Here is a 25355-nt window from a genome sequence, read left to right as displayed (position 1 = left end):
CTCTAAGATATAATTTGCTTTGTGTGTAAAGGCAAAAAAAATATATGTTTTTCTGCTTTAAAAGAGATAATTCTCTAAGTATAACCTATGATCTGAGAATCAGTTAAGACTATTTTTCTTTCCTGCATAGTCAGTAGAAATAGACTGACGCTTAGCTTTGCCCTTTCATCTCCAATTGTACGATTTGGTACTGTAATATGAAAAAAACCAGAATATATGGATAAAATAAATAAGACAAAGAAATAACACAAAAATGTAAAAAAAACATTTTATAGAGATTTATAAAAACTCAAACTATAAAGGAATAAAGAACAGGAAAATTGAGAGTTCTGAGTTCTAATTCTGGGCTTGCTACTGACTCTGTACAATTTGAACAATGGACACCTGTCCTTCAATTTTATTTCACATAAATGAATGATCAGAGTGTTCCATCTACTGACACTATATTAAAACCAGTCCATTCCTTCTCCAAATGCTTTGCTGGGGTCAGCAAGGTTATCTCTCTGCAAGCCCAACCAAGCCTTGTCCTGACTAGGGCCACTAGTGAAATTCTGACAGTGGGGTCTGAAATCAGTCTTGTTGCCTTAGGTCCAGATTGCAGTACCAGCATTAGTCCTAAGAAAGCATGTGCATGCAAGAGTGCCGATTTTATTTTCTTCAGTACACTCTATTCTCCCAATTTTCATAATTGAGATTCTCCAGTGGTTTGTAACCTGGTACTCTATTTCCTATCTGAAAATAAATTACTAAGAGTCCATGTGTCTGACCACTGTCTATTTCTTATAAGACCCTCTTCCAAGTCATTATATTCAACCCCCACTTTCACTCCTATACCTCCAGCCCAGATTAGAATCCCTCCATGGATGGGTTAATGGATTTGAATTAAAATCAGAAGCCTGCCCCTTACTCAACTTCACCTTAAGCTGATGTACATAATGAAACAGTGGGAAAGTTGGTCTAGAGCAGACATTCCCAAACATGAATACATCAACTCAATGTCTGCATAATATTTGGTATACAAATGAGAATGGCCTTTAAATGAGCAACTTATTTTTTTAAAAATATAGGTGATCAAAGTTAATATCAAAATACAGATGATCAAAAATGTAGATGATCAAAGTTAATATCAACAGTGATGTCATGTTGATAGAGTTTATCCTTGATATGATATAATGAGAATAATTGTACTTTATCTCTTTGGTCTTAATTTCAAAAACCTATAACTCCAGTCAACTTATGAGAAGAAAAAATCAGACAAGTCCTAGTTAGAGAACATTCTACAGAATACAAAGTACTCCTCAAAACTGTCAAGGTCATCATATACTAGGAGAATCTGCGAAACTGTCAAAGCCAAAAGGAGCCTAAGAAGACACGACAGCTAAATGTAATGTGGAATCCTAGAACAGAAAATAGACATTAGGTAAAAACTAAGAAAATCTGAGTAAAGTATGGATTTCAGTTAGTAAAAGATATAAATGTAACAAAGTATACTAACATATTAGTAAAAGAAACTGGGTTTATGGGAATTAACTGTACTATCTCAGCAATTTTTCTGTAAATTTGTTCTAAAAACAGCAAAACTATTCTAAAAAAGTAAAGTTTACCAAAATAATACATAAAAAGGAAGAGTTCTTTTGGCATATTATAAAAATAAATTACCACTTGTAGGCTTATAAAGAACAGTACTTATATGACTATGAGAAATTGGTCTTTCACAGTCATTTTTCTTGGCTACATCTCTGTTTTAAAATATATTTTTCAAGGCAAGGACTATAAATGACCAAGCTGAAGTTGCAAAAATACAATTAATGAGAACATCAGTGAAAAACACCCAATGAAGGCAAAGATGCCATGTAAAAAATAACTGAGAAACTAATGAAATTAATGATATCAAAATATCACTCATAAGTTATCTAGCTCAGAATAGTTGCAAATATGTTAATATCAGATTTTAAAGTGATATAAAAATTCCAAAACAGAAATTTAGGAATATTAATCGTGTGAATATATATATGTACATGTTTTATAGATTTCTAGAAAATAAAAGAGAACCAGATTTTTTAAATACTCATTTAATAGTATTCTAGAAGGAAAAAGATGAAATTTAACTTGTGCAAACTGTTTTCAGAATATATCAAGCAGACAGAGAACGAAGAGAATCTAAAATTTTTAAGATTAAAAAATGATTCAGCCTATTCTATCCTATCCTATTCTAGCCTGCTGTGAGTTGTCAAAGAAAGTCACAGTGGGAATACATGTCAGTTCTTGTTACTCCACTGGGTTGGGATTAGGAAATCATATGTTGGAACAATGGTCCAAAGGTCATACATAGAGGGCTCACTTACTTTGTTGCTTCCTCTCCTGGTGTTGCGTTAGGAAAATAACAACAGATTTGAAGCCAAATACTTAACACTTCAAGAAGAAACGAAGGCTCAGACTGTGTCCATTTAGTAATAGGACTAAATTTCACAGCTAACATGTATTGGTTTAATAACAACGTAGGGGAGTTCTGTTAAGCATTTAAATTCTATTACCTCCATTCAAAGTTGCAATAGCTCTATGTAATGGGTACTAGTATTGGTGCCACTTTGTAGAAAGATTACAAACCTACTCAAGGTATCTTAGCAGTAAATGGGGAAGCTGGGGTCAGAATCCAAGTATTTCAGATCCTTTTATCTAAAATCTATTTTTTTAGAGTAATTATTTGATGTAATTTACTGGTTGATTTAGAGAAATAAGTTAGTTAAAGGATTTAATTATTGTTTCTATGAATTTACTGAACCAACTAATTATTTTGATATATATCAGATATAATTTCTTTGTTGCTTAGAAAACATGAAAGAACTACAATATTTAATTTATCTTGAAGGGAAACTTACATATTTTTTTCCTTTCAAATATTTTTGGGCTTCCCTGGTGGCGCAGTGGTTGAGAGTCCGCCTGCTGATGCAGGGGACACGAGTTCGTGCTCCAGTCCAGGAAGATCCCACATGCCACGGAGCGGCTGGGCCCGTGAGCCATGGTCACTGAACCTGCGCATCTGGAGCCTGTGCTTCGCAATGGGAGAGCCCACAGCAGTGAGAGGCCCGTGTACCACAATAAAAAACAAAAAACAAAAAGACACATGCACCCCAATGTTCACTGCAGCACTGTTTACAATAGCCAGGACATGGAAGCAACTTAAGTGTCCATCGACAGATGAATGGATAAAGAAGATGTGGCACATATATACAATGGAATATTAGCCATAAAAAGAAACAAAACTGAGTTATTTGTAGTGAGGTGGATGGACCTAGAGTCTGTCATACAGAGTGAAGTAAGTCAGAAAGAGAAAGACAAATACCGCATGTTAACACACATATATGGAATCTAAGAAAAAAAATGTCATGAAAAACCTAGGGGTAAGACAGGAATAAAGACACAGACCTACTAGAGAATGGACTTGAGGATATGGGGAGGGGGAAGGGTAAGCTGGGATAAAGTGAGAGAGTGGCATGGACATATATACACTATCAAACGTAAAATAGATAGCTAGTGGGAAGCAGTCGCATAGCACAGGGAGATCAGCTCGGTGCTTTGTGACCACCTAGAGGGGTGGGATAGGGAGGGTGGGAGGGAGACCCAAGAGGGAGGAGATATGGGGACATATGTATCCGTATAGCTGATTCACTTTGTTATAAAGCAGGAACTAACACACCATTGTAAAGCAATTATACTCCAATAAAGATGTAAAAAAAAAACTATTAACATAAGACTGACATTAGAGATAGGGCTGAAAACTAGTGTGTTTATTGAAAGGTTGTCTAGTAAGAAGCAAGAACAGTGTGCTGGTACCCAGCTCTCTACCTGCCCCTGTTCACTCCCCCCACCACACACACACACACAAAGCCCTGTTTACCAATTTTCATGGTGTAAATACTCCCATCATGGGTAATTTCAAGCTACTAATATAATGTTACTGAACTCAGACTTGGGAAGGGATGAGCACATCACCTGCAGAGGGTTGATTCATGCTGGCTCCAGCCCACCTCCAGTTAGACCCAACTGAGCAGCAGAGGAGTTATCCTTCTTTTTCTGCAGCTATTCTATGAAAACATTCTAGAGAGACATAGGACTCAGAGATCTGAGGCTTAATTAAGGAGGAGGCACAGCACTGAAAAGGAGGACTAACATGGAAATGTATTTATGGTACAGCCCCTTTTTCCTCTTGGCTGAAGATTGGAGAATCCTTTATGAGCAAACTGAAACCCAAGAAGAAAGATCAATAGACAGGGCATTTGGGGAGTTTCTCAATGAAACAGAGCAGCCACATCACACCAAAGTGAAGCCCATACTGGAATGCTCCACCCTTGCTCCAGAGTTTCCAGTCAGTGTTTCAGTGAATGACTTTTAAAAATGAATGGAAAATCATATTGGTGTTGGTAGTATTAATATTGCTATTTTTAATATTATTATGGTAAGTGAAATAAGTCAGACAGAGAAGATAAATGCTGTATGATATTGCTTATATGTGGAATCTAAAATACAACGAACTAGTGAAATAACAAAAAAGAAACAGACTCACAGATATAAAGAACAAACTAGTGGTCACCATTAGGGGGAGGGAAGAGGGTAGGGGCGATAGAGGGGTACGGGTGTAAGAAGTAAAATCTATTATGTATAAAATAAGTTACAAGGATATATTGTACAACACAGGGAATACAGCCAAAATTTTGTAATAACTATAAATGGAGTATAACATTTAAAAATTGTGAATCACTATATGGTACACCTGTAACTTATATAATATTGTACATCAACTATACTTCAATAAAAAAATATTGCTATTATGAAAAAAAAAAACCCTAAAAATAGAACTACCATATGACTCAGCAATCCCACTACCGGGCACATACCCTGAGAAAACCATAATTCAAAAAGAGTCACGTACCACAATGTTCATTGCAGCACAATAGCCAGAACATGGAAGCAACCTAAGTGTCCATCGACAGATGAATGGATAAAGAAGATGTGGTACATATATACAGTGGAATATTACTCAGCCATAAAAGGAAATGAAGTTGAGTTATTTGCAGTGAGGTGGATGGACCTAGAGACTGTCGTACAGAGTGAAGTAAGTCAGAAAGCAAAAAACAAATACCGTATGCTAAAACATATATATGGAATCTAAAAAAAAAAAAAAATATATATATATATATATATATATATATATATATATATATATTTCTGAAGAACCTAGGGGCAGGACAGGAAGAAAGACGGAGATGTAGAGAATGAACTTGAGGACACAGGGAGGGGGAAGGGTAATCTGGGGTGATGTGAGAAGATGGCAGGGACATATATACACTACCAAATGTAAAATAGATAGCTAGTGGGAAGCAGCCACATGGCACAGGGAGATCAGCTCAGTGCTTTGTGTCCACCTAGAGGGGTGGGACCGGGAGGGTGGGAGGGAGACGCAAGAGGAAGGAGAAATAGGGATAAATATATATGTATAGCTGATTCACTTTGTTATAAAGCAGAAACTAACAAACCATTGTTAAGCAATTATACTCCAATAAAGATGTTAAGAAAAAAGAAAGAAAGAAAGAAAGAAAGAAAGAAAGAAAGAAAGAAAGAAAGAAAGAAAGAAAGAAAAAGAATGGCCAGCACAGAAATAATATTTTAGGAAAGAATAGCCAATCATTTTCCAAACTTGATTTTAAAGAAAACTACAAACCCACATATCTAAGAAGTTCAATGAACCCCAAGTCAAACAAATATGACAAAAAACACATCAAGGATTATCATACTCTAACTGCTGAAAACTAGTGATAAAGAGACATGCTTAAAAGAATAATAGAAATACACAGTAGAGGAACAAAAGAATTACAGCAGATTTCTCATCAGAAGCTATGTAAGTCAGACATATATTTGAATAATATTTCTAAAGCATTGGGAGTAAAAACGACTATCAACCTAGACTTCTATACCAGAAAAAATTTTTTTTAATTAAGACAAAATAAAAACATTCACAGACAATAAAAGTGGAGAGAATTTATCTCAGCAGACCAGCTCCTCAAGTAATGTTAAAGGAAATTCTTCAGGCAGAAGGAAAATAATCCATAGAAAATATGGATCTACACAGGAATGAAGAAGATCACAGATAGTAATTATACTGGTAATATAGAAGATAATTTTTCTCCCTTTTGGTTTCTTGGATAGCTAATTGACCACTCTAGCAAAAGTAATAACAATGTATTTTGAATTTTGGAATAGAATTAGAAGTAAAATATATCATGACAAGAGAACACAGGTCAGGAGGGAGAAATGTATATATATTGCTACAAAGTTCTTATACTATATGTGATGTGGTATAATATTCTTAGAAGGTGGGGACAATAATAACTTTAAAAAGCATACTGTAAACCCAAGATCAACTATTCATAAAATAACATGATAGCTAGTTAAGTAAAAAAGTAAAGATAAAATGGAATGCTATATATACATATTCAATTAATTTAAAATAGGGCAGAGGGATAGGAAATAAGTAATGTATATGCATATATAGTCAACTGTTTTCAACTAAATGCCAGGTTACTTCAATGGGGAAATTATAGTCCTTTCAATACATAGTTCTGGAAAAGCTGGATACTCTTACGTCCAAAATAAAAAAAGTATTCACTCATCTCACAATATATGTGAAAATTAACTCCAAATATATGATTTAATCATATCTAGCTATAAAAGTAAAAAATTATAAAACTTCTATGAAAATGTTTGTAACCTTGGAGTAGATAAAGCTATCTTTGATAGATCACAAAGCATAAACCATAAAGAAAGAAACTGATAACTTTCAAAATTTTAAATGTTCCACTTTTCAAAGATATTATGAACAAAATTAAATTTTCAGATACATATTGAGAAAACATATGCTATACATATATATTATAAATGATTTGAGTCCAGAAGTTATACAGAATTTTTATAACTTCATAATAAGGCAAACAAATTGATAAAATGGACATAGATGTGTGCAAGAGATTTTACCAAAAAAAGATATTAAAATGGCAAATAAGTACATAAAAATTTTCAACGTTATTAGTCTTTAGGAAATGCAAATTAAAACAACAAAGACATGGCACTAGACACCCACTAGAATAGCTGAAAGCCGAAAAGACTGGCAGTACTATTTTGAAGATGTGGAAAAATTAGAACTCTCATACAGTGCTGGTAGAACTGTAAAATTTTACAGCCACTTTGGAAAGTAGTTCTGCAGTTTCTTATAAAGTAATTTATAAAGTTAAATATACAGTTACCTTGTGACCCATAATCTCACTCTAGATATTTCCTAAAGAGAATTAAATATATGTGTCCACACAAACACACAAATCATATTCATAGCTGCATTATTCATTATAGTCAAACCTGGAAACAACCCAAATGTCCATCAATAGGAGAATGGATAAGCAAATTGAAGCATATTCATGCCACAGAATACTACAGTTGACCCCTGAACAACGTGGGGTTCAATCCACTTATAATGTATACTTATAGTCAGCACTCCATATCTGCATTTCCTCCCCATCTGCAGATTCAGTCAACCACAGACCACGTAGTACTTGTAATACTTACTAATGAAAAATATCCATGTAAAAGTAGACCTGTGCAGTTCAAACCTGTGTTGTTCAAGGATCAATTGTACTCAACAATAGTAGTTCATTGATCAGCCACGGGCAACCCTAGATTTGGAGATGGCAGAGGCTAAATCTGCCACAAGTGTATGTGCTCCTTACTCTGCATTTTGATTAGTCTGAGAATTGGGACATGGCAGTGCTTTCAGGGGACAGTTCAATAGGCCAGTTTGGGCATCAGGAGGAGACAGAAGCACAGGAAATAAGCAGAGTTACAAAGTGTTTATGGCTATTACCATTACTACTGCTACTACTGCCACTACTATTATACACTACTTTCAAATGTATCTTTACTTTTAAAAGAAAATTTTAAAAATAAATAAATTTCAAGAAATAATAAAGCAAAATACAATCCAAAAAAGAAAACTGGAGCTAAAATGGTGGATTGACAGGCAGTGGAGTTAAACTTTTCACTTCATCTTCCCTTTCAAATATGTCCTGTAAGCAATTCATTCATAGTGAACACCACCTGAGTGCAAAACACTGATGTAGGCATCACAGAGTAGTGGTTCTGAAATTTAACTCATCTTTAGTCCTTTTAAAAAAAGAAGAAGATCCAAATCCCTCACCAAGAAATTCTACTAATGGCCTGGGGTAAGATCCAGGAATCCACATTTTTAAGAGCGCCTACTGAGTGTGATGTGCAGCCAGGTTGAGAACTGATTGTCATAGGGAACTATGAAAATTCATTAAGATAAATTCCCTGTAGTCTTCAATCAGCCTCAAACACAAACTTGGGTAAATCAAAATGACCTCCTTTTTCATTCATTCAAATTTGAGCCAGTGCCTTATAGATACAGAGGCACCCCAAATCCTTTCCTTCCGTGTTTCTAATACCTCCTAGGCAAGTAGAGACCATGATAGTAGTCTTTTAGTTTTCAGGTGTCCAATTTCTGAAACGTGGAGATAGTTGTTGGTATAAAGGAAGAGTTAATCATTACTAACTTTAATGCAAATCAGCCGCCCCAATTTTGTGGAAAGCCTGAACATTTCTGAGGCTGAGATCTATGCTCAAAATAGCTGTCAATATCCTACAAATGATGTTTATTCTCCAGAGTACTCTAAACTAAATCCCTTCTCCTTCCTTAGCACACATTTCTCATGGTCTTTTTCTAACAGTGTAATCTTCCACAAAGCTCTCATTAATCTGCCTCTGGAGCAGGAGTGTTTTAAGGAAGCGATAGTCTGTCAGCAGGTTAGTAATCATTTTCCACCCTTGGGAGCCTAGAGAAGGCCAGGTTGTGAATCTATAAGTCGTGACCATTATGTGTCAGAAAATGCTCATCAGCTTTGGCAGCAACTTGATTATAATCCATTTTGGGGGATGTCACACTTCACTGGAAGTCCACATTTACTTAAAACACATAACCTTTGCAATTTTGCCTGAAGGCTGCAAACTTTAGATATTTCCCATTTTTTCCAAAAAGGAAAGATGGGATCTAAAACAACTCATTTTTCATTAAAAACATAACTGTGTGGAACATAACACAATGGTATATCATCTTATGTTTCAAGGGTATAGAGGTCACTTTTCTAAATATGTGTTTAGATTCTGGAAGAAAAAGACAAAATGTACCTTGTGAAAAACAAGAGCTTCCTTTGTTTTAAAATGAAACTATAAGCTTCTTTCCAGATAATGTAACTGCTTCATTTCAATCAGTTTTATGAATATGTGCCTAAAGTTGTTCATCGTGCTTTCAACTCATAAATCATCGTGTTAGTATTTTCATGGATCAGGTTTTAGATGGGGGAATGGGGATTTCTCTGCAGTGACAGATAACGGAAAGTGGATCTAGTAGGTGAGAAGATTACAGAGTTGGGAGGGAAGACAGGTAAAACAACACACACCAATAAGAAAGGGATAGGCATGTGAAATGTAAGGACCATATACTTATAAACTGATTGACCAGGATACAGTAGAGAGAGGGGATGAGATGGAAAGTTATTGACCTAATTATCTTTATTGGATGCTTATTTCTTACAGGAGAAATAAGATGTCATAATGCAGTAGAAGGGGCTAGGAAATACGTAATTAAATATGGTATACCTAAGTATATCTAAACAGAGACTCCTAAAAAGGTAGAATGTAAACCTAGTAGAAGGGCTTCCCAAGATGAGGAAGGCAGGGTAAAAGCCCAGGATACTGCCAACACTAGGCATAGGACTAAAGCCAGAAAGCTCTCACTAGCCCTCAGAAAATAGTGTGTCTTTAAGGGACCCAATATTGACGCTCAGCTTTGGTTTAACAGACAAGTAAGCATTTTGTGATTAGACAAACACAACAACCTGACAGGTAAGCAAATATTAGTCCCAATTTTACAGAAAAATTCTAGAAATAGAGGCTGATTGAAGAACATCAACCCTTACCACACTAGGTAAAACTTACTGATCCTGGAAAATGAAAGGGAACTCAGGGTCACACAATGGAGCTACCTGTTCTCACTATGACACTCCAAGCTTTCTGACATAGTTATTAAATAATTAACACATCAAAACACTTCACTTGGCATGATAAGAAAATAAAAAGTATATAAAACGTGGTTCCTATCATTGAGGAAGTTATAATTCGATATTTACATATCCGCATGATGCTATGGTATAGTAGGAAGTTGGACTCTGTCTTCACTACTTATTAATTTAGGAATTTGGGGTAATTGTTTAACTTCTTTACCTTCTAAATCAACCTTTCAGAGTTGTTGTTAGGACTGGAGATATCATATATTATTAACCTAGTACATATCAAAACTTCAATAAATCATAGCTATTATGTGTTTACACATGTAAACCATGCTTATTTTCAATTTCTTCAAATAAAAGAGCAATATAGGAATTAGAACAAATCCATCAGTTAATTTTTAGAATTGTAATAGTTATTACTGAGGATTTCAGAGAAATATCACCCACTTATTCCAAATTAGCTTTTACATAGGTATAGTTCCATAGATATAGACTGTATGCAAATAGAGAATGATATTGTGGAGTCTCGTGTTAAAATGAAAATAATGAGCTTGAAAAGAATGGCACCTTTACTGAAATATCATATAAAACATTTAATACTAAGAGAGAAATGAAAAGGATTCATAGATGTACAGAATAATTAGAAATGTAAAATAATTTTCTCATGAACATACCTCAGTTTATTTTTCCAAAGAATGTGGGTCTAATCAATGAAATAAATCTCTAGAAGAGAGAGCAAACTGAGAGAAAACTAAGGGTAAAGACAGTGTTTCTTAAACAAAACAATCATAGCTTGACACACACAATATAACTTAGTGAATAAGAGCAGGAAATCTGAAGTCACATTGCCTAGGTTCAAATCCCAACTGTGACACTTTTTGACAAGTTTTTTACATCTCCATACATTAAAATAGAAATAATATTAGCGCCTATCTCATCATATTTTTACGATGATTAAATGAGTTTATGTATAAAAAGTGCTTAGAACAGCGCCTGGCATACAGTAAGTCCTAAATAAATGTTATCATCATCATCATCATCACCATCATAAGTAAAATATAATTATAGACATGCTGCGCCCAATTTTGAAAAGGATCTCGAAAGAGGCAGTTTCATAGAAACAAGAAAGAATGGTTCTTCTGTGTGATGATTAACTTGACTATGGTTAATTAACTTACTTGGTGAGAATATTATTCCAGTTTGTTCGGAGTCAAAGGTTTGATTTTCATATGGATATGCCGGCTACGTTGCATGACCACAGATTAAGACACTAACTCTGAGTAGTTGTATTCAATGAATTCTCCTTGTTTTAACAAGGTGACTCGTGAAATGTGTAAATTGATTAATCCAAATTCATGAATAACTTTAGAAAAAATGAATCAATAAATACATTCCTTTGAACATGGTTCAGTCATATGGGCTTAATATATTATAAATTCTAGGACTGGAAAAATATTCAAAGATGATCTGGAGCCAAGTCATTAATTTTTATAGAAAAAAATATAGACTCAGAGACAAAACATGACTTAAGATAACATGATTACTTTGTGGCAGAGTTGAACTCTTAGCTCATGTTTTGTTTTGTTTTTCCATTACATACGTTCATTAAATATAGGATATTTTTAATATCTTGGAGAACTTTCTATTTAAAAATTCTATTTCTGTCATTATAGTTTATTACTCCATTGTAAAAAACTCAGTCCCAATGACAGAATGTGGGAATTTGAAGGCCATTGCAAGGACTTTGTCATAAGAAAAATGGAAAGCCATTTTCAGGTATTGAGTGTGTAAGGTTAAAAGACATTACCTGACTTAAATTTTTAAAAGATCCATTTGCCTTAAGAATAAATGGTAGGGAAGGGCAAGGCAAGGATCAATTAGGAGGTTTTGCCATAACCCAAGTGAGAGATGATGTTGTCTTGGAGTAGGATGGTAGCAGCAAGAAAGGCATTAAGCTGTCAAAGTCTGGATATGTTTTGATTGTAGCACCAACAACATTTCCTTCTATGTTGGATGTGAAGTGTAAGAGAAAAGAGGAGTCACGGGAGGCAAAGGAGTACAAACCTCCATTCAGGAATTTCTAATTTTTTTCTTAACTAAATGTCTCTTGCTGCAATCTACACCATGATTTACTTATCTTCACCTCTGTGAAAAGAGGTCCATCACCATCTACACAATGCCCTCTTGTGAATCTGGCAGCATCCAGAATCATACCACGTATTCTGAAGGAAACTAAACAATGGCTCCTGACCTCAAAGGATTTTATCATTTGGTAAATTAAACCTCCTTTAAATAGGAAAGAGATATAGTTGACAGCATGACAAATGTAGCTAGAAGTTGCAGCTTGGTGTTAAACTGGAACCCTTCTGGACACGTCTGCTGAAATTAGGGAACCAAGCTCACCAAATGTCCATTGGCATGAGGAACAGAGGAGTGCTTGGGTTAGAATTCATCCCACAGGAAGTAGGAGAATCAAGCACCTGAAGGAAAAGCTGATACGAGGTACGCTGTAGTGTTACTACTTGTCTTTATTGCCAGCTCAGCTCCCCCTGGATTCATATCTTTACCAGGGAAGGGAGAGAGCTGTGAAAAAAGAATGAAAAAAGGGCTGTTTTCCACAAAATCCTCTAAGATATGAGAGTAAAAGCCAATATCATTTTTATAGACCCACATGGAATATAGCCCAGAAAGTCAGAGAAGCACTGCGTGGCATAGCTTTGATATCTCCAGGGCTCCGTGCTTTATTGGCACAGGGAGCAGCGTCCTCAGGAGCACAGGTGTTTGTTGTGATGATAGTATCTCTAGGATACATCAGTAGAGCCCAGAAGATATGAGGTAGAGAAAGAGAGGAGTAAAGGAAGTGATATCACCACGAACAAGCACATGTGAGACTCAGAAATACCTGGAGGGACTCAGCTGCGTTATTAGCAGGTAAGCAAGAGCCAGAGAGATAAGTTTACATTATTATTCTTGACCTGCTTTTAAATAATGATAATAGAATGAGTTCTTTACACTCCAATTACTCACTGAAGTATTTTGTATAAATATATTTCACAATTAGGCAGTCTTTATATCCCAAAGCTCACATATTTGCTACATCTGTTCAAGATTTCCAGAATCTAGGTAGCTAGCCTCTCTTTGGGGATATTAAACAGAAGGAAACCTGCAAAACAGACTTTTCTTCTTTTGAAAATGGTAAACATGAGATTTTTTTTTAAAACAAGCACCCTTCATAAAAGCAGTCATTTTTACAAAATCAATGAAAAGATTGAATATCTATATGCCACCTGTCCTGAGGCGTATATTAAGAACCTTATTCCATGTAACACTTCAACAATGCTGCTTACATCCTTTTTCACTCATGAAGGAAGTAACATTCCTTCTTTAAATACTCTTTCTTTAGAGGTGCTTTCTTAAATGGCCTCACACAACTGCATCATGTTGAAGAAGCCAAAAAGACATTTTATGGCAGTGTGCCAATTTCACCCAAATTCAATAATTTTCTTAATCTTGAATTATACTTTGACCTTGACTTCATACTTCCTCATGCCTAGAGATCATTCCTCTCTTTCTTTATTCATTTAGCTGCATTTCTACCCTACCTTCTACTTAAAAGTTTTTTATAGGTCCTGTACCTCTAGTTCCAGATGAAGGTGAGATTAATTTTATTAGCATTGCAGTCATTATCACAAGTGCAATGTCAGAAGGGAAAGGTCCAGGGAGGATATCCACACCACCACTGCCCAGTTTCCTAGAGAAAAGGGTCACTGGTTAAGGTACTTCAAAATGTGAAAAAAGATTGTACTCTAGCCAAAAGAGAAGATGGAGAAGAAAAAGAGATCTGGAAGATGAGCGTGACAGAGTCAGAGATCAGTGGAAGCTTTCATTCAAGTAAACTTAGTAGGTTCCTTGGAAAAATTGATCAGTTCCTTTATGTAGTATTAGAAGATGGTAAACCAAACAAGATACCCATTAGGTCAAAAACCCTATGAAAAATACAATGATACTGAAAATCTCCATTCCAGCACAAGTACATATGATTTAGAAAGAACATAGACTTTGGAACCCACCACCTGCAATTCCAGAAATTACATGCTGAAAACATCACTATTAGCCATCCCATAAGTGTAAGATATTATATTATCAAGTTCCAGAGTTCAGCGGCATGTCTTCCCCTGCACTCAACTAGCCCTTTAAATTTCAGATCTTAATGTGTATTTCCATCTTCACTACTACTTTCCATCCACCAACACCTCATTAAGATATCTATGCTTAGGAATATGAAGAGAAAAGCATTCGTGTGGTTTTGGGAGGAGGAGGGGTGGAAGGGGGGAAGCAAATGAAAAGAATAATTTGCCAGGACAAAACATTCTAGCAAAAACTTCCCACCTTTTTCTGAAATAGTCTCATCACCTTGTCATCGACTGCTCTGCTCTTGTCTATCATGAAAATAGGAATAGCCCCACTCTCAGTGAGATCCAGAAGGAATGAACATCTCACTCGCTTTGGAATCAGGAAGTCCAGTTTTGTGAGAGCAAGTATATGTGCGCCAAAGTGTGTGTGTGAAAGAGAGGAAGAGAGAGAGAGAAAGAGAGAGATTGAGACTTACCTTCCTATGAGGGAGAACTCGCCCACGACTCCCAGGCGCCGCATGGCACTCAGGAGGCCTCTGACGGTCATGCCTTCGCAGAAGCAAACCACCACTCTGGCCTTGGGCAGCCGCTCTCGGAGCTTGCGCAGGAGTCGGTCAAAGCTCTTCTCCCCAGCATTGCTGTAGATTTTGTCTGAATGGGCGATACAGAGGCCTTCCTGGGCAGCCAGCTCTTTGAAAGCATCCATTCCACTCTCCCCGTAATTCCCTGTCCAGAAACAATCAGCAGATGTTCAAGACAACCTGGCAGCAGCAGCAGTAACAAGCTAGGAGAAGGACTCATTAGTCACAGGGAATGAAGAGGACAGACTTGCCAAACAATTTGTAAATATAACTGGGACTGAAGGAAGATCTGGATGGACTAAAGAGAATAATCAAATGTAATCAAACTATCAACTCTGTGAAAATAATGGAAAACTATATAACTAGGGTGTCCACAGTGAAACAGGTTTTGAGAAATGAGGGACGGCTGCCCTATTTTACAACCATGATTACTAGTGGTTGTTCCAGATTTTAGCAACTTGGGAGAAGTCAGAACATTGGGGTAGGAGGTCAGCCAGCACAATGAGACGTGTTCATCTGAGGGCTTGCTTCAGCTGGCTGCCAGGTTAAGAGCAGACACTCATGGTGATAGCAAGTCCTGCAACATCTCCATGAAGAGTGAGTAAGCAAAGTAAATGGAGCACCTGGCCAGACCAGAATATGCAGACAAAAACCAGCTATAAATCTCAATATCTATATAAGTTTTAAATCTCAATATCTATAAAAGTTTCATGGACTTTGTTATGAAACTTAATAAGATTTTCCTGTATTTTTTGAAAAAAAAAGAGTTCTCGTTTCCTGTTTCATAAGATTAAATTACCAAATTAATGTTTTTGCCTCTTCAGTTAACCACCTTTAGTGGCTTAATACAGTCCAGTGAAGCCCAAATGGAAGATTTAACACATGACAAAATCCTCAGCTCTATGGATTGTGGTCACACATCATGGCTCAGACAAGAGGCACTGACTGATTATAAGGGGGAAGACTGCAGCTGGTAAGTGAATGGCTCATCTGCCTGCAGAAGAGGGCACGAGGAAGGAAATCAAATGCCGCTTACAATAATAAATGCAGGTTCAGGAATCTACAAGGTACAAAGACATCACCAACAACTCTTTCAGCAAAAGACACTGAAAAGGCATCATAAGATGGTGTTACAAGGGGAACAACTTTATTGCTAAGGTGCCACCTTTGGACTACAATCACAGAAAAAGATTTTACTCTTTTATCAAAATACATGCAGACTAAAGGAGCAAAAATATTCTGTGCATTTGAATAAGAAAATCCTTGTGTTTTAAATCTAGTAAAGGCCTTAGACATACTCTGTGCAAACCCTTCAAGTTACAGTAAGGAAATTGGGCCAAGTGAAGTGGCTCGCCAATAGGCATGAAGCTTGTTTGTGTTAGAACTGGAACAGTCTACAAAGTAACTCTAATATAAGAACGACTTGTACTTTTATAAATCTTTATATTTTAAACATTGCATTCATAAATTTTATCTTATTTGTACTCATTATGTTGATGATAGTACTACATACAAATACTATATAAAAAAAGGAAGAAAATCACCTCTAGGAAGCTTAAAACCATGTTACTTTCATTTAGTAGCAATGACATGACTAACTCAAATGTAAATATCTAATAGAGATGCTATGGGTTAGGAATCAGAAAAAGCTGCCTAAAGAAAGTACCTGTGGTATGGAAGGTGTGGAGAAAAAGGAATCCTTGTATATTGTTGGCAGGAATGTAAATTGGCACAGCCATTATGGGAAACAATATTAAGTTCTCAAAAATTTTAAAATGGAACTATCATATGATTCAGTAATCCCTGTACTAGGTGTATATCCAAAGGAAATGTAATCAGTATCTCAAATAGCCAAGATACGGAAATAACTTAAACATCCATTGATGGGTGAATGGATAAAGAAAACGTAATAAGTGTTATATTCCATATATATATTATATACATATATATGGAATGGAATACTATACATATATATGGAATGGAATATTATCCATACAATATTATCCATAAAATATGGAATATAAGCCATAAAATGGAATATTTGTTGTAAAAATGAAGGTAAGGCCACCATTTGCAATAACATGGGTAAACCTGGAGAACATTATGCTAAGTGAAATAAGCCAGACATAGAAAAACAAATACTGTATGATATCTGTTATATGTGAAATCTAAAAAAGTCAAGCTCATGGAGCCAGAGAGTAGAACAGTGGTTACTAGAAGTGGGAGAATGGAGAAACTGGGGAGATGTTGGCCAAAGAATGCAAAATCTCAGTTATAAGATGGGTAAGTTCTGGGGATCTAATGTACAGTATGGTGACTATACAGGTAATTATATATATAATATATATATCATATATAATAATCTACAGCTAATAATATATATTATATATTTGAAATTTGCTGAGAGTAGGTCTTAAATGTTCTCAGAAAAACAGCAAAAGAGGTAACTATATGAGGTAATGGATGTGTAAATTAACTTAACTCTGGTAATCATTTCACAATGTATATATATATCAAACTACCACATTGCACACCTTAAACATACACTATTTTGTTTGTCAATTATACCTCAAAAATCTGGGAAAAAAAGAAAGTGCTTTTATTATGGATCTTAAAATATAAACAGATTTTCCACAGATAGAAAGAAAACTAGAAGACATGTATTAGTTGCCTGACTCCTTGGTTATGATCAAAGGATGCCAGACTTAAAATAAAACACTCAACATGGAACCTATTCTCTGTCTCCCCTCCCCTTTCCATCTGACCACCCAGACATCCTCTTACCTTTCCTGGTAGTGAGGAATTTATTTAGATACTTCTTTGTGTAACCCTGGAAGGAGTTTTGAATATATAAACAACTGACATAATAAAACTCTTAGAAGTACTATTAAATGTTAACACTCAGGGCTGGTGGCGAGCTGCATATTTTTATTCAATTATCAAATAGATTATCAAGCTCTCAACTTGGAAAAAAATCCCTAGGCTCTGCTCTTTAAAGAGTTGCCCAGAATTATTGGACATTGACTTTGCCTTCAATTTGATGAATATTTGCTATGCCTCTGGCACTGTGCTAAATACCTAGGCACTTCATTTTTTCATTATAACTCCATATAGAAGTTATAACTCTCTGATGGGAATGTGGAAGCTCTAAGAGGTTATGTAACTTGCCTAAGATCAAACAGTGATGAATATAGGATTCAACATCTAACTCAGAAGTTCCTGTTCATAACCACCATTTTATACTGTCTCCTACATGGACTTATAATACACCTATGAAGGCATGACACAAGCACACAAAATACAGCAACAATACTAAGCTGTATATGCTACATGGGAAAAGAAAAATACCATAATACTAAATTTCAGAATGAGAGAGCAAGGATGATCAGAGAAGAACTCTTGGGAAAAGAAGGAATGAAAATGAGTTCTTGAAGAATGTAAGCAAAGGATTGGCTTTCAGGGTAAATGGAAGTGAATGAGAATCCACAAAAGGTATTTTTAGAGGCAATGACTAGAGAAGTTCCATTGGAGCAGAAGGTTCATGGTTTGTAGAATGCCATTCTGTATAGCAAATCTCTAGTGAAGTATCTGGCATACCACTACAGGATTGCAACATGGAAATGTGCTATATGCTGCTGTGTTGTAACAGATTTTATAACAGACTTTATCACTGTTATGATGTTGCCTAAAACCTAGAGAGCAAGAGAGAGATGTAAGAGTGGCATCTGACAAAGCCCATAAAATATAAAATTGAAATATATTGAAACATATGAGAAAAAGATTTACAGAGGGTAAATCAAGATATTCTATAAAACAAGCTTTTAAACAGAACTTATGGGGAGATTAATGAGAGAAAACATGGGGTTTACAAAGAAATCCCTATAGTTTGAATAATAAAAGTATTTAAACATAATAGAAGTGGACATTGTACAAGGGCAAAGTTAATAAAGGTACTGAAAATAGAAGTAAAAATTAGAACTATCTCAAGAAAGAAAAGACAATGGCTAAAACTCAATTTTCTAAGCTACATATGATTTTTTGAAGACGTTAGATATGATTATCAGACCATATTAACAGATATTCATTCATAAAAGATTGATTTGTAGTGATTTAGTAGGTAAGTTACACTGAGCAAACAAGCTATGAAATAAAATTGTCTTGCATTTCATAATCACCTGTATGAACTGTCATCATAGCAAAAAGGAGGCACTTAAGGCTAATCTTTATATTGATTGTTTTTTCTTCTACTCTTAAAATGTTGAAGATATATTTAAGAAACAATCTGAACTCCATTTGGTGGCTAAAATAACACTTCATCCATTATGTTGAATGAAGTCCAAATCCTGTTATTGCATCTTCATAAATTATCTTGGTAAAACAACAGCATTCAACATATCTCATCCCTACATATGTACACCTCAGTTATATGAGGGGAAACATTTATACAGGGAAAATAGGTAGATATTTCTTCACTTTCCTTAAAGAAGGAACAGCATTACTTTCAAAGATTCACTAGTCTTATGCTCTAGACTCCCTTAATCTCTGCCTTATTTCATGCTTATATCCCTTTATTGGTATTCTTTGGTAGTCTTAGGCTTCCTGGATGATAATATACCCCTTGCGTTATGGGCCAGTCCCTATCCGAGGTCCTGAAAACTGATCATTCTGCCTCCTGGGACATCTTGGACAAATAAGATAATATCCCATTTTTGAAAGAACTATGTTGATGGAAATTGATTTCACAGCACCTTCTGGAAATCTACTGCCAATATTCAACAATCATCACTATCAAGAAATTCTTCTTTTTGATCTAAATCCTGTACAACAAAATGTAAATTCATATCCTCTTCACTCTCAGTGGAGGCAGGTATCAGTTTCTTTGAATTCTTTCTTTCTTTTTTTTTAAAAAAGTCTTTCTGGAAGCCACAGTTCAGCTTTCTCTCCTCCCAGGGAAACAACTCCTATTATTTTAACCTTTCCTGGCAACCTTTTAATTTGTTTGGTTCTCCCACTTAATACATAGAAAGTGTTATGTTTCCCTGCTTCCATCCACACACCTGCAGTCAGCATTATGGGTCTGGTCAGTCAGAGGTGAATAAGTCATCACCTGCCTTAGAAGCACATAAGGGATTTTATATGCAAGGTCAGTGAAGGAACTGCTTGACACAAGGTGATCAGAGAAAACAGAAGAGAATCCTTTTTATCAGAAATTTCACAACCCCACCTTTAATTACCCCAGTTTGGGGAGGTAGAGTTATAGCATCCAAGTGGAAGAAGGAGATTTACCAAAAGGTGACTGTCATCTCTATGCAATAGGACTGATTAATCTTTGTCCTTTTGCCCCATCATGTTTTCAGGTATGCCTTATAGCTGAGTAAATAAGAGGATGAGCCTTGGAAGAAGATCAACCTGGTTTGAATCCTGGATCCTAGATGAGGAGATAGCCTTAAAGTATTTTCTTTAGGTTTTGTGCAAATGGGGGTCATAACATACATCTTAAAGACTTGTCATGATTATTGAAGTATATGTGTTAATGAATGTAAAGTTCCTGGAACAAAGAAAAATTCAGGGGATGGTGCCTACTTTTATTCTCCATGTTTCTCTAAAGTTGTAGAATCTAAAATTGGACATAAGGCTTTATCATTGACTCAAGAGCTTTAAATTCCTTTATTTCTGTGTTTCTATTTATGAAACCCAAGCTTGTGACTGTTTCTTTAACTGAAGTGTTCAGCTCTCCATTCATGGTCACCTTGTTCCCAAGTTATTCCTAGATCACTTTTTCTGTCATACTTGCCCAAAGCAATTCCTTCTCCATTTTATTTTTGGACTATTGGTGTTTACACAATGCATTCAAAAGTCTGTGTTTGTCTATTTTGAGTCTCTTGTCACTGAGTCTTTTTTAAGTTCCAGCCACTGTATCTATTTTAGAGCTTTATGCAATAACCCAGCTTGTTGTTTCTCTAACTCAAGTTCTTTATGATATGGAGAAAGAAGTTAAGAGAAGACAAAATGTAAGTGGTATAAAAATACAAAAGGACATCATCCTTCTTGCAGAAAAGTGGCATTTTCCATTTCAGTTTTCACATGGAGAAAACAGGTTCACAGAAGCAGCCCCTATCATACCTGTCCACTATCCCTGCCTATGTGATACTGAATATACAATCACAACTGGGAAAATTGTATCTAGTAACAAGTTCAGAAAAAGTAACCCCAACACACACACACAATAGTTTCCTAGTGTTGGCAAGAGTTCATGGAAATGAGCACTCATATACTGTTAATGGTAGTAGAAACTGTTCCACCTTTTTGGTGGAAAATTTGTAGTAACAATGTTTTAAATTACATTCATATTTTTTAACTCAGAAATTTAGTTTTCAGAAAATAATTTCATTGTCCATCAAGTTCCAGTTACAAGGAACTCCAGCACAGCACACATTGGAAAATATAACAGAAACCAAAAAAAAAAAAAGAAAAAGAAAAAAATCTATTCTCTACAATAGGAGATGTTTAAATAATTATAATGGAATGGAATAAAGAATATATGCAACCATTTTCTAGGATGATGTAAAGTTGTACTCAATGTAAAAGGAAAGCCATATTGTTAAGTACAAAAAAGTTTAAAATAGTGTGTGAAATATAAAGCCAATTTTTAATATATATGTATATATATATAAAGTTTGAAGAATATGCAAGAAAATATTAACAGTTTTTTCAGAATTATATATAATTATGTTTTTATATTTTATTACCTTTGTTTTCTAATTTAACTAAATAATCATGTATTATGTTGTTAATAAAAATCTTTGAAATAAAAATACATAGGGTATAGTTTTTATCTGACTATCATGCCAAGCATAGCTATTATGGGGTATTCAGGAAACTTTGCCAGAAGGGAAATGAACCTCTCACAAGAACAATGTAACAATTTTTCTTCCTATAAGAAATAAGAAATACCAGTGTTATAGTCACTTAGTGGGGCATGCAGGATCTTAGTTTCCCGACCAGGGACTGAACCTGTAACCCCTGCAGTGGAAGCATGGATTCTTAACCATTAGACCACCAGGGAATTCCCTATAGTTACTGTTCTTCAACAAAGTTGACCATAAATCATGTGCCATTTTGTGTGATACATACCTATTTGGATTGAGAGAGTCTGTTTAAAATATACAGACTTCCTGTTTGAAATTTCAAAATCTGATATGAGTACCCTTAATTTATTAAAGAAGTAGTTAGTCTCCACTTCTTTTTCTTTAAGAGTCAGTGAGATTTGAACAGCAATAAGACCAGTATGATATACCAAGGTAATAAATGCTGTTTATTACTTCTTTTTAAAAAAAGTCAATGAGATTTAGTCTGGGAGGTGTAAATTTCAATTCTACTGAGTTTCTGCCCTAAGAAAAGATATAAAAGGCTCAGAACACCCTCTCTGATTTAAATTCCCTACAAGGTCTGGGCTGAAGGCCTGGTCATCTCTTCTCCATGATAAGGAAGCACTTCAGGTTGAGGCCAGGATGGTTGGCCCACTGAAGTCTCTCCCTTTGAGTAAAGGGTTAGAAGCAGTGTGAAATATGTCTAAGTATCATTTGGACATTATTTCTAATGGGGAATAAAGGTGAGTAAAATCTGATTAACCAGTTTCTGTGTCTTGGTGTCCTGAATATTCTGTCTCATTGAAGGTAAAAGAAATCAAAATATAACTTGGTTGAGTGAGGGTAAGCAACACTAATGTTACAGATCCTAAATCAGTGGTATAATGTGAAAATTTATACTGATCTTATTGTTTTACAATTATCTTTGTTTAACTTCACTACAACCTTGTTGCCTCATTTTGCCATAATTTTCTCCATTTATAAAGAAAACTGAGGCCTGAGAAAATAGTAATTTACCCAAAAATTGTCAGAGCCAGAATCTGAACTCAGATGTGTCTGACCCTGAAGCCTATAGCCCTTAATTACTTACCTACAACATCCTTTATGTTTCATACTCTAGCAGTTTTCTATGCATTATCCATTCCCCCATCCTTCCTTAATAAAAAAATACCCCTTTTTGTTTAGGGTGACTGTGCCTAGTCAAAAGTACCTACTCTCCCAGATTCTCTTGCAGCTAGAGATGCAGAAGTGACTCAATTCCAGACAATGAGATTTAAGCAGAAGTTGCCAGGTGAGGCTTCTGGGAAATTTTTGAAAAGGTCAGATGCCAGACATGCTTCTTAGGTCTTTTGTTCCTTCTTTCTCTACACCAGTATGTGGACCCAGGCCTAGATGTGCAGCAGCCATGTTGTCACAATGAGGGGTCAACTATGAGGATGAAGCCTTCACACGAAGGCTGGGGGAGCAGAAAACATAACAGCCCAGCTACCCAGTAGGACCACTACACTTCGTTCTAGCCCTGCACTGGCCGCCCCTGGATGTCTTCTTGAATGAGAAAGGTGAAACTCAATCTGTAAAGCCACAATTAGAATGGTTTTCTGCTACTTGCAGATGAACACATTCTTGATCCTCTATATGATATTTCACTATAAGAATTCCAGGATGAGAGCAAAAATTCTTGCCTATCTCTAACCAGCCGTGACCTTGAGTTGTTTGTCATTGTCTTCTTTTCCTCATGCTCAAAGTATGGGGTTCATACTAGATCTTTGAGCTTCCTTACAACATAAGCATTTGGTGATTCTAGAACAATATGAATCAGCACTCTTTCATAATCTAGAGCTTCATGTCAAAACATATTCCATATTCTCAGTACCCAGAGTAAGCACCTGCTTAGCAAAATTTTTTTCAACAGCTTTATCCTTCCTCAATCTGATTCTTTCACAAGTACATTACTGTAGGAGAGGAGAAAGCATTTGTTGAATAACCATTTAAAATGTATCTTGCCTGTAGGTTTATTTTTTGCCAGTACTCACTTTTAGGTATACAGTCACTAAAAAGCAGGGAACGAAACACAGCCCTGCAGAAACAACCATCATATTAGAAAACAAGGCTGCTTACAGAACAAGCTCATTAGGTGAACCCAAAGTAATAGAGAGACATACTGTCCAGCATCAGTGGACTGACATTCAGCAGGAGTCAGCTGTTCCCTTACCCCTCCATGTAGCTACTTTTAGCCACCTTTTGCTCAGTGGAATTAACCCAACCCCATTGCTAAGCCCTTAGTCTCCTCCTATTTAACCCCACTTTTGTATCTTTACATCATCAGTAAAATTTTCCATTGAACCAAGTCAAAATAGGTTTTACCTTGGGTCAAAAGGAAATTAGCCTATGAAGGAAAAATTGTCTTTAATTCAAAGGACGTGAGAGCCTCGTGCAGGAAATGTAGTGAATTAAAAGTCCCTTGGATCTGTGCCTATGAAACCTAACCAGTTCTGCCTCGGTCTAACTATGACCATGTGCAAATACCTGGAGTACCCTGGGTTCCAGTTTCTTTATCTCTAAAGCGAAGGGGTGGCACTGGATAATATCTGAGGGCTCTTATTATCAGGCTGTAAGGCTAGCCCCAGTTTTCTGTACCATGGTGGGAAAGGCTCATTCCATACCACTTTGCATTCTAGCACCTTAGTTTGACATGTGTTTCACCTGGACTGAGGCTATACAGAGGACTTTTCCAGTGGCTTTGCCAATGCTCTTGAAGTAATATCATTTGTTTATAGGAGAGGTAGCATTGCAGAATGGTAAAAAGCAGGTACTCTGGAACCAGAGGGCCCTGGGCTCAAATTCTTACTCCCCAACCTATTAGCCATGGGACTTTTGTTAAGTCAGTTAACCTCACCATGCTTTGGTTCATCTGTACAATGAAAATAATAATGGAAAGCACCTCTTAGAGTTGTTGTAAGAATTAAATGATTTAATAAATATAAATCTTAGCATATGAGAGCTTGCTATTTATTTAGCTAACATTTCTTGAGCTCTGTGTGCTAGGCACCAGAAGAAGCCATTTACAACCATTATATCCTTGTGTCCTCAGAAACCCACAACAGGGCATTTCCACATGATAAAACTGGGGTTTGGAAAGTTTGCTTATGTTCCCTCACACAGTAAATGAGAGAGAAGGAAACTCAGGCCCAGCAATTAGAGTCCAGAGCCCATAGTCCTATTTGACACGCTGTAGGGGCACCAGATGTGTGAATATGAGCCTGTAGGGATCAGTCAGCTGGTCAGGGAAACTTCAAGGAAGGGTGACAGGCTGCGTCTATGTGTGATGGTGAGCAAGGCAGAATCATTGACAGGCCAACTAAGAACATAACCAAGTAAATGTCACAGGGCATTTTATCTGCTCTTCAGGCCAGGAGGTTTGGAATAAGGTTTACAAACAATGCTGTTAAAAGTGTAAGCAAAGCACTTGGGCCGCTGTAGCTCAGGATTCCTCCTACACTGATACCTGAAATTCTACCATTTGTAACACGTGACTTCTCTTTCTCCTAAAAAGAAAAATCCTCCTGGGAAAGATAACCCATTAAAACCCTGACATCCTAATTTGATTTGGTTTAGCAGATCTTTCTGAAAGCAGTGGGCAAC

At 36.0% G+C, this 25355-nt stretch overlaps 1 protein-coding gene across 2 annotated transcripts in view; it reads right to left on the bottom strand.

Annotated features, from left to right (window-relative positions):
* GRM1 (glutamate metabotropic receptor 1) overlaps window positions 1-25355 on the bottom strand; it is a gene marked incomplete at both ends in the record, with an annotated part of 367295 nt that overhangs the window by 235894 nt on the left and 106046 nt on the right. For both annotated transcript variants that reach the window (XM_079716352.1, XM_079716353.1), the window contains one exon: window positions 14740-14989. In XM_079716352.1, the coding sequence (XP_079572478.1) occupies window positions 14740-14989 (250 nt within the window). The remainder of the gene's footprint in view (window positions 1-14739; window positions 14990-25355) is intronic.

This window comes from Hyperoodon ampullatus (assembly GCF_949752795.1).
Source record: "Hyperoodon ampullatus genome assembly, chromosome: 12".
Taxonomy (NCBI): Eukaryota; Metazoa; Chordata; class Mammalia; order Artiodactyla; family Ziphiidae; genus Hyperoodon; species Hyperoodon ampullatus.
The sequence above is the reverse complement of the archived record's forward strand: the minus strand, read 5'-3'. Positions and strand labels throughout refer to the sequence as shown.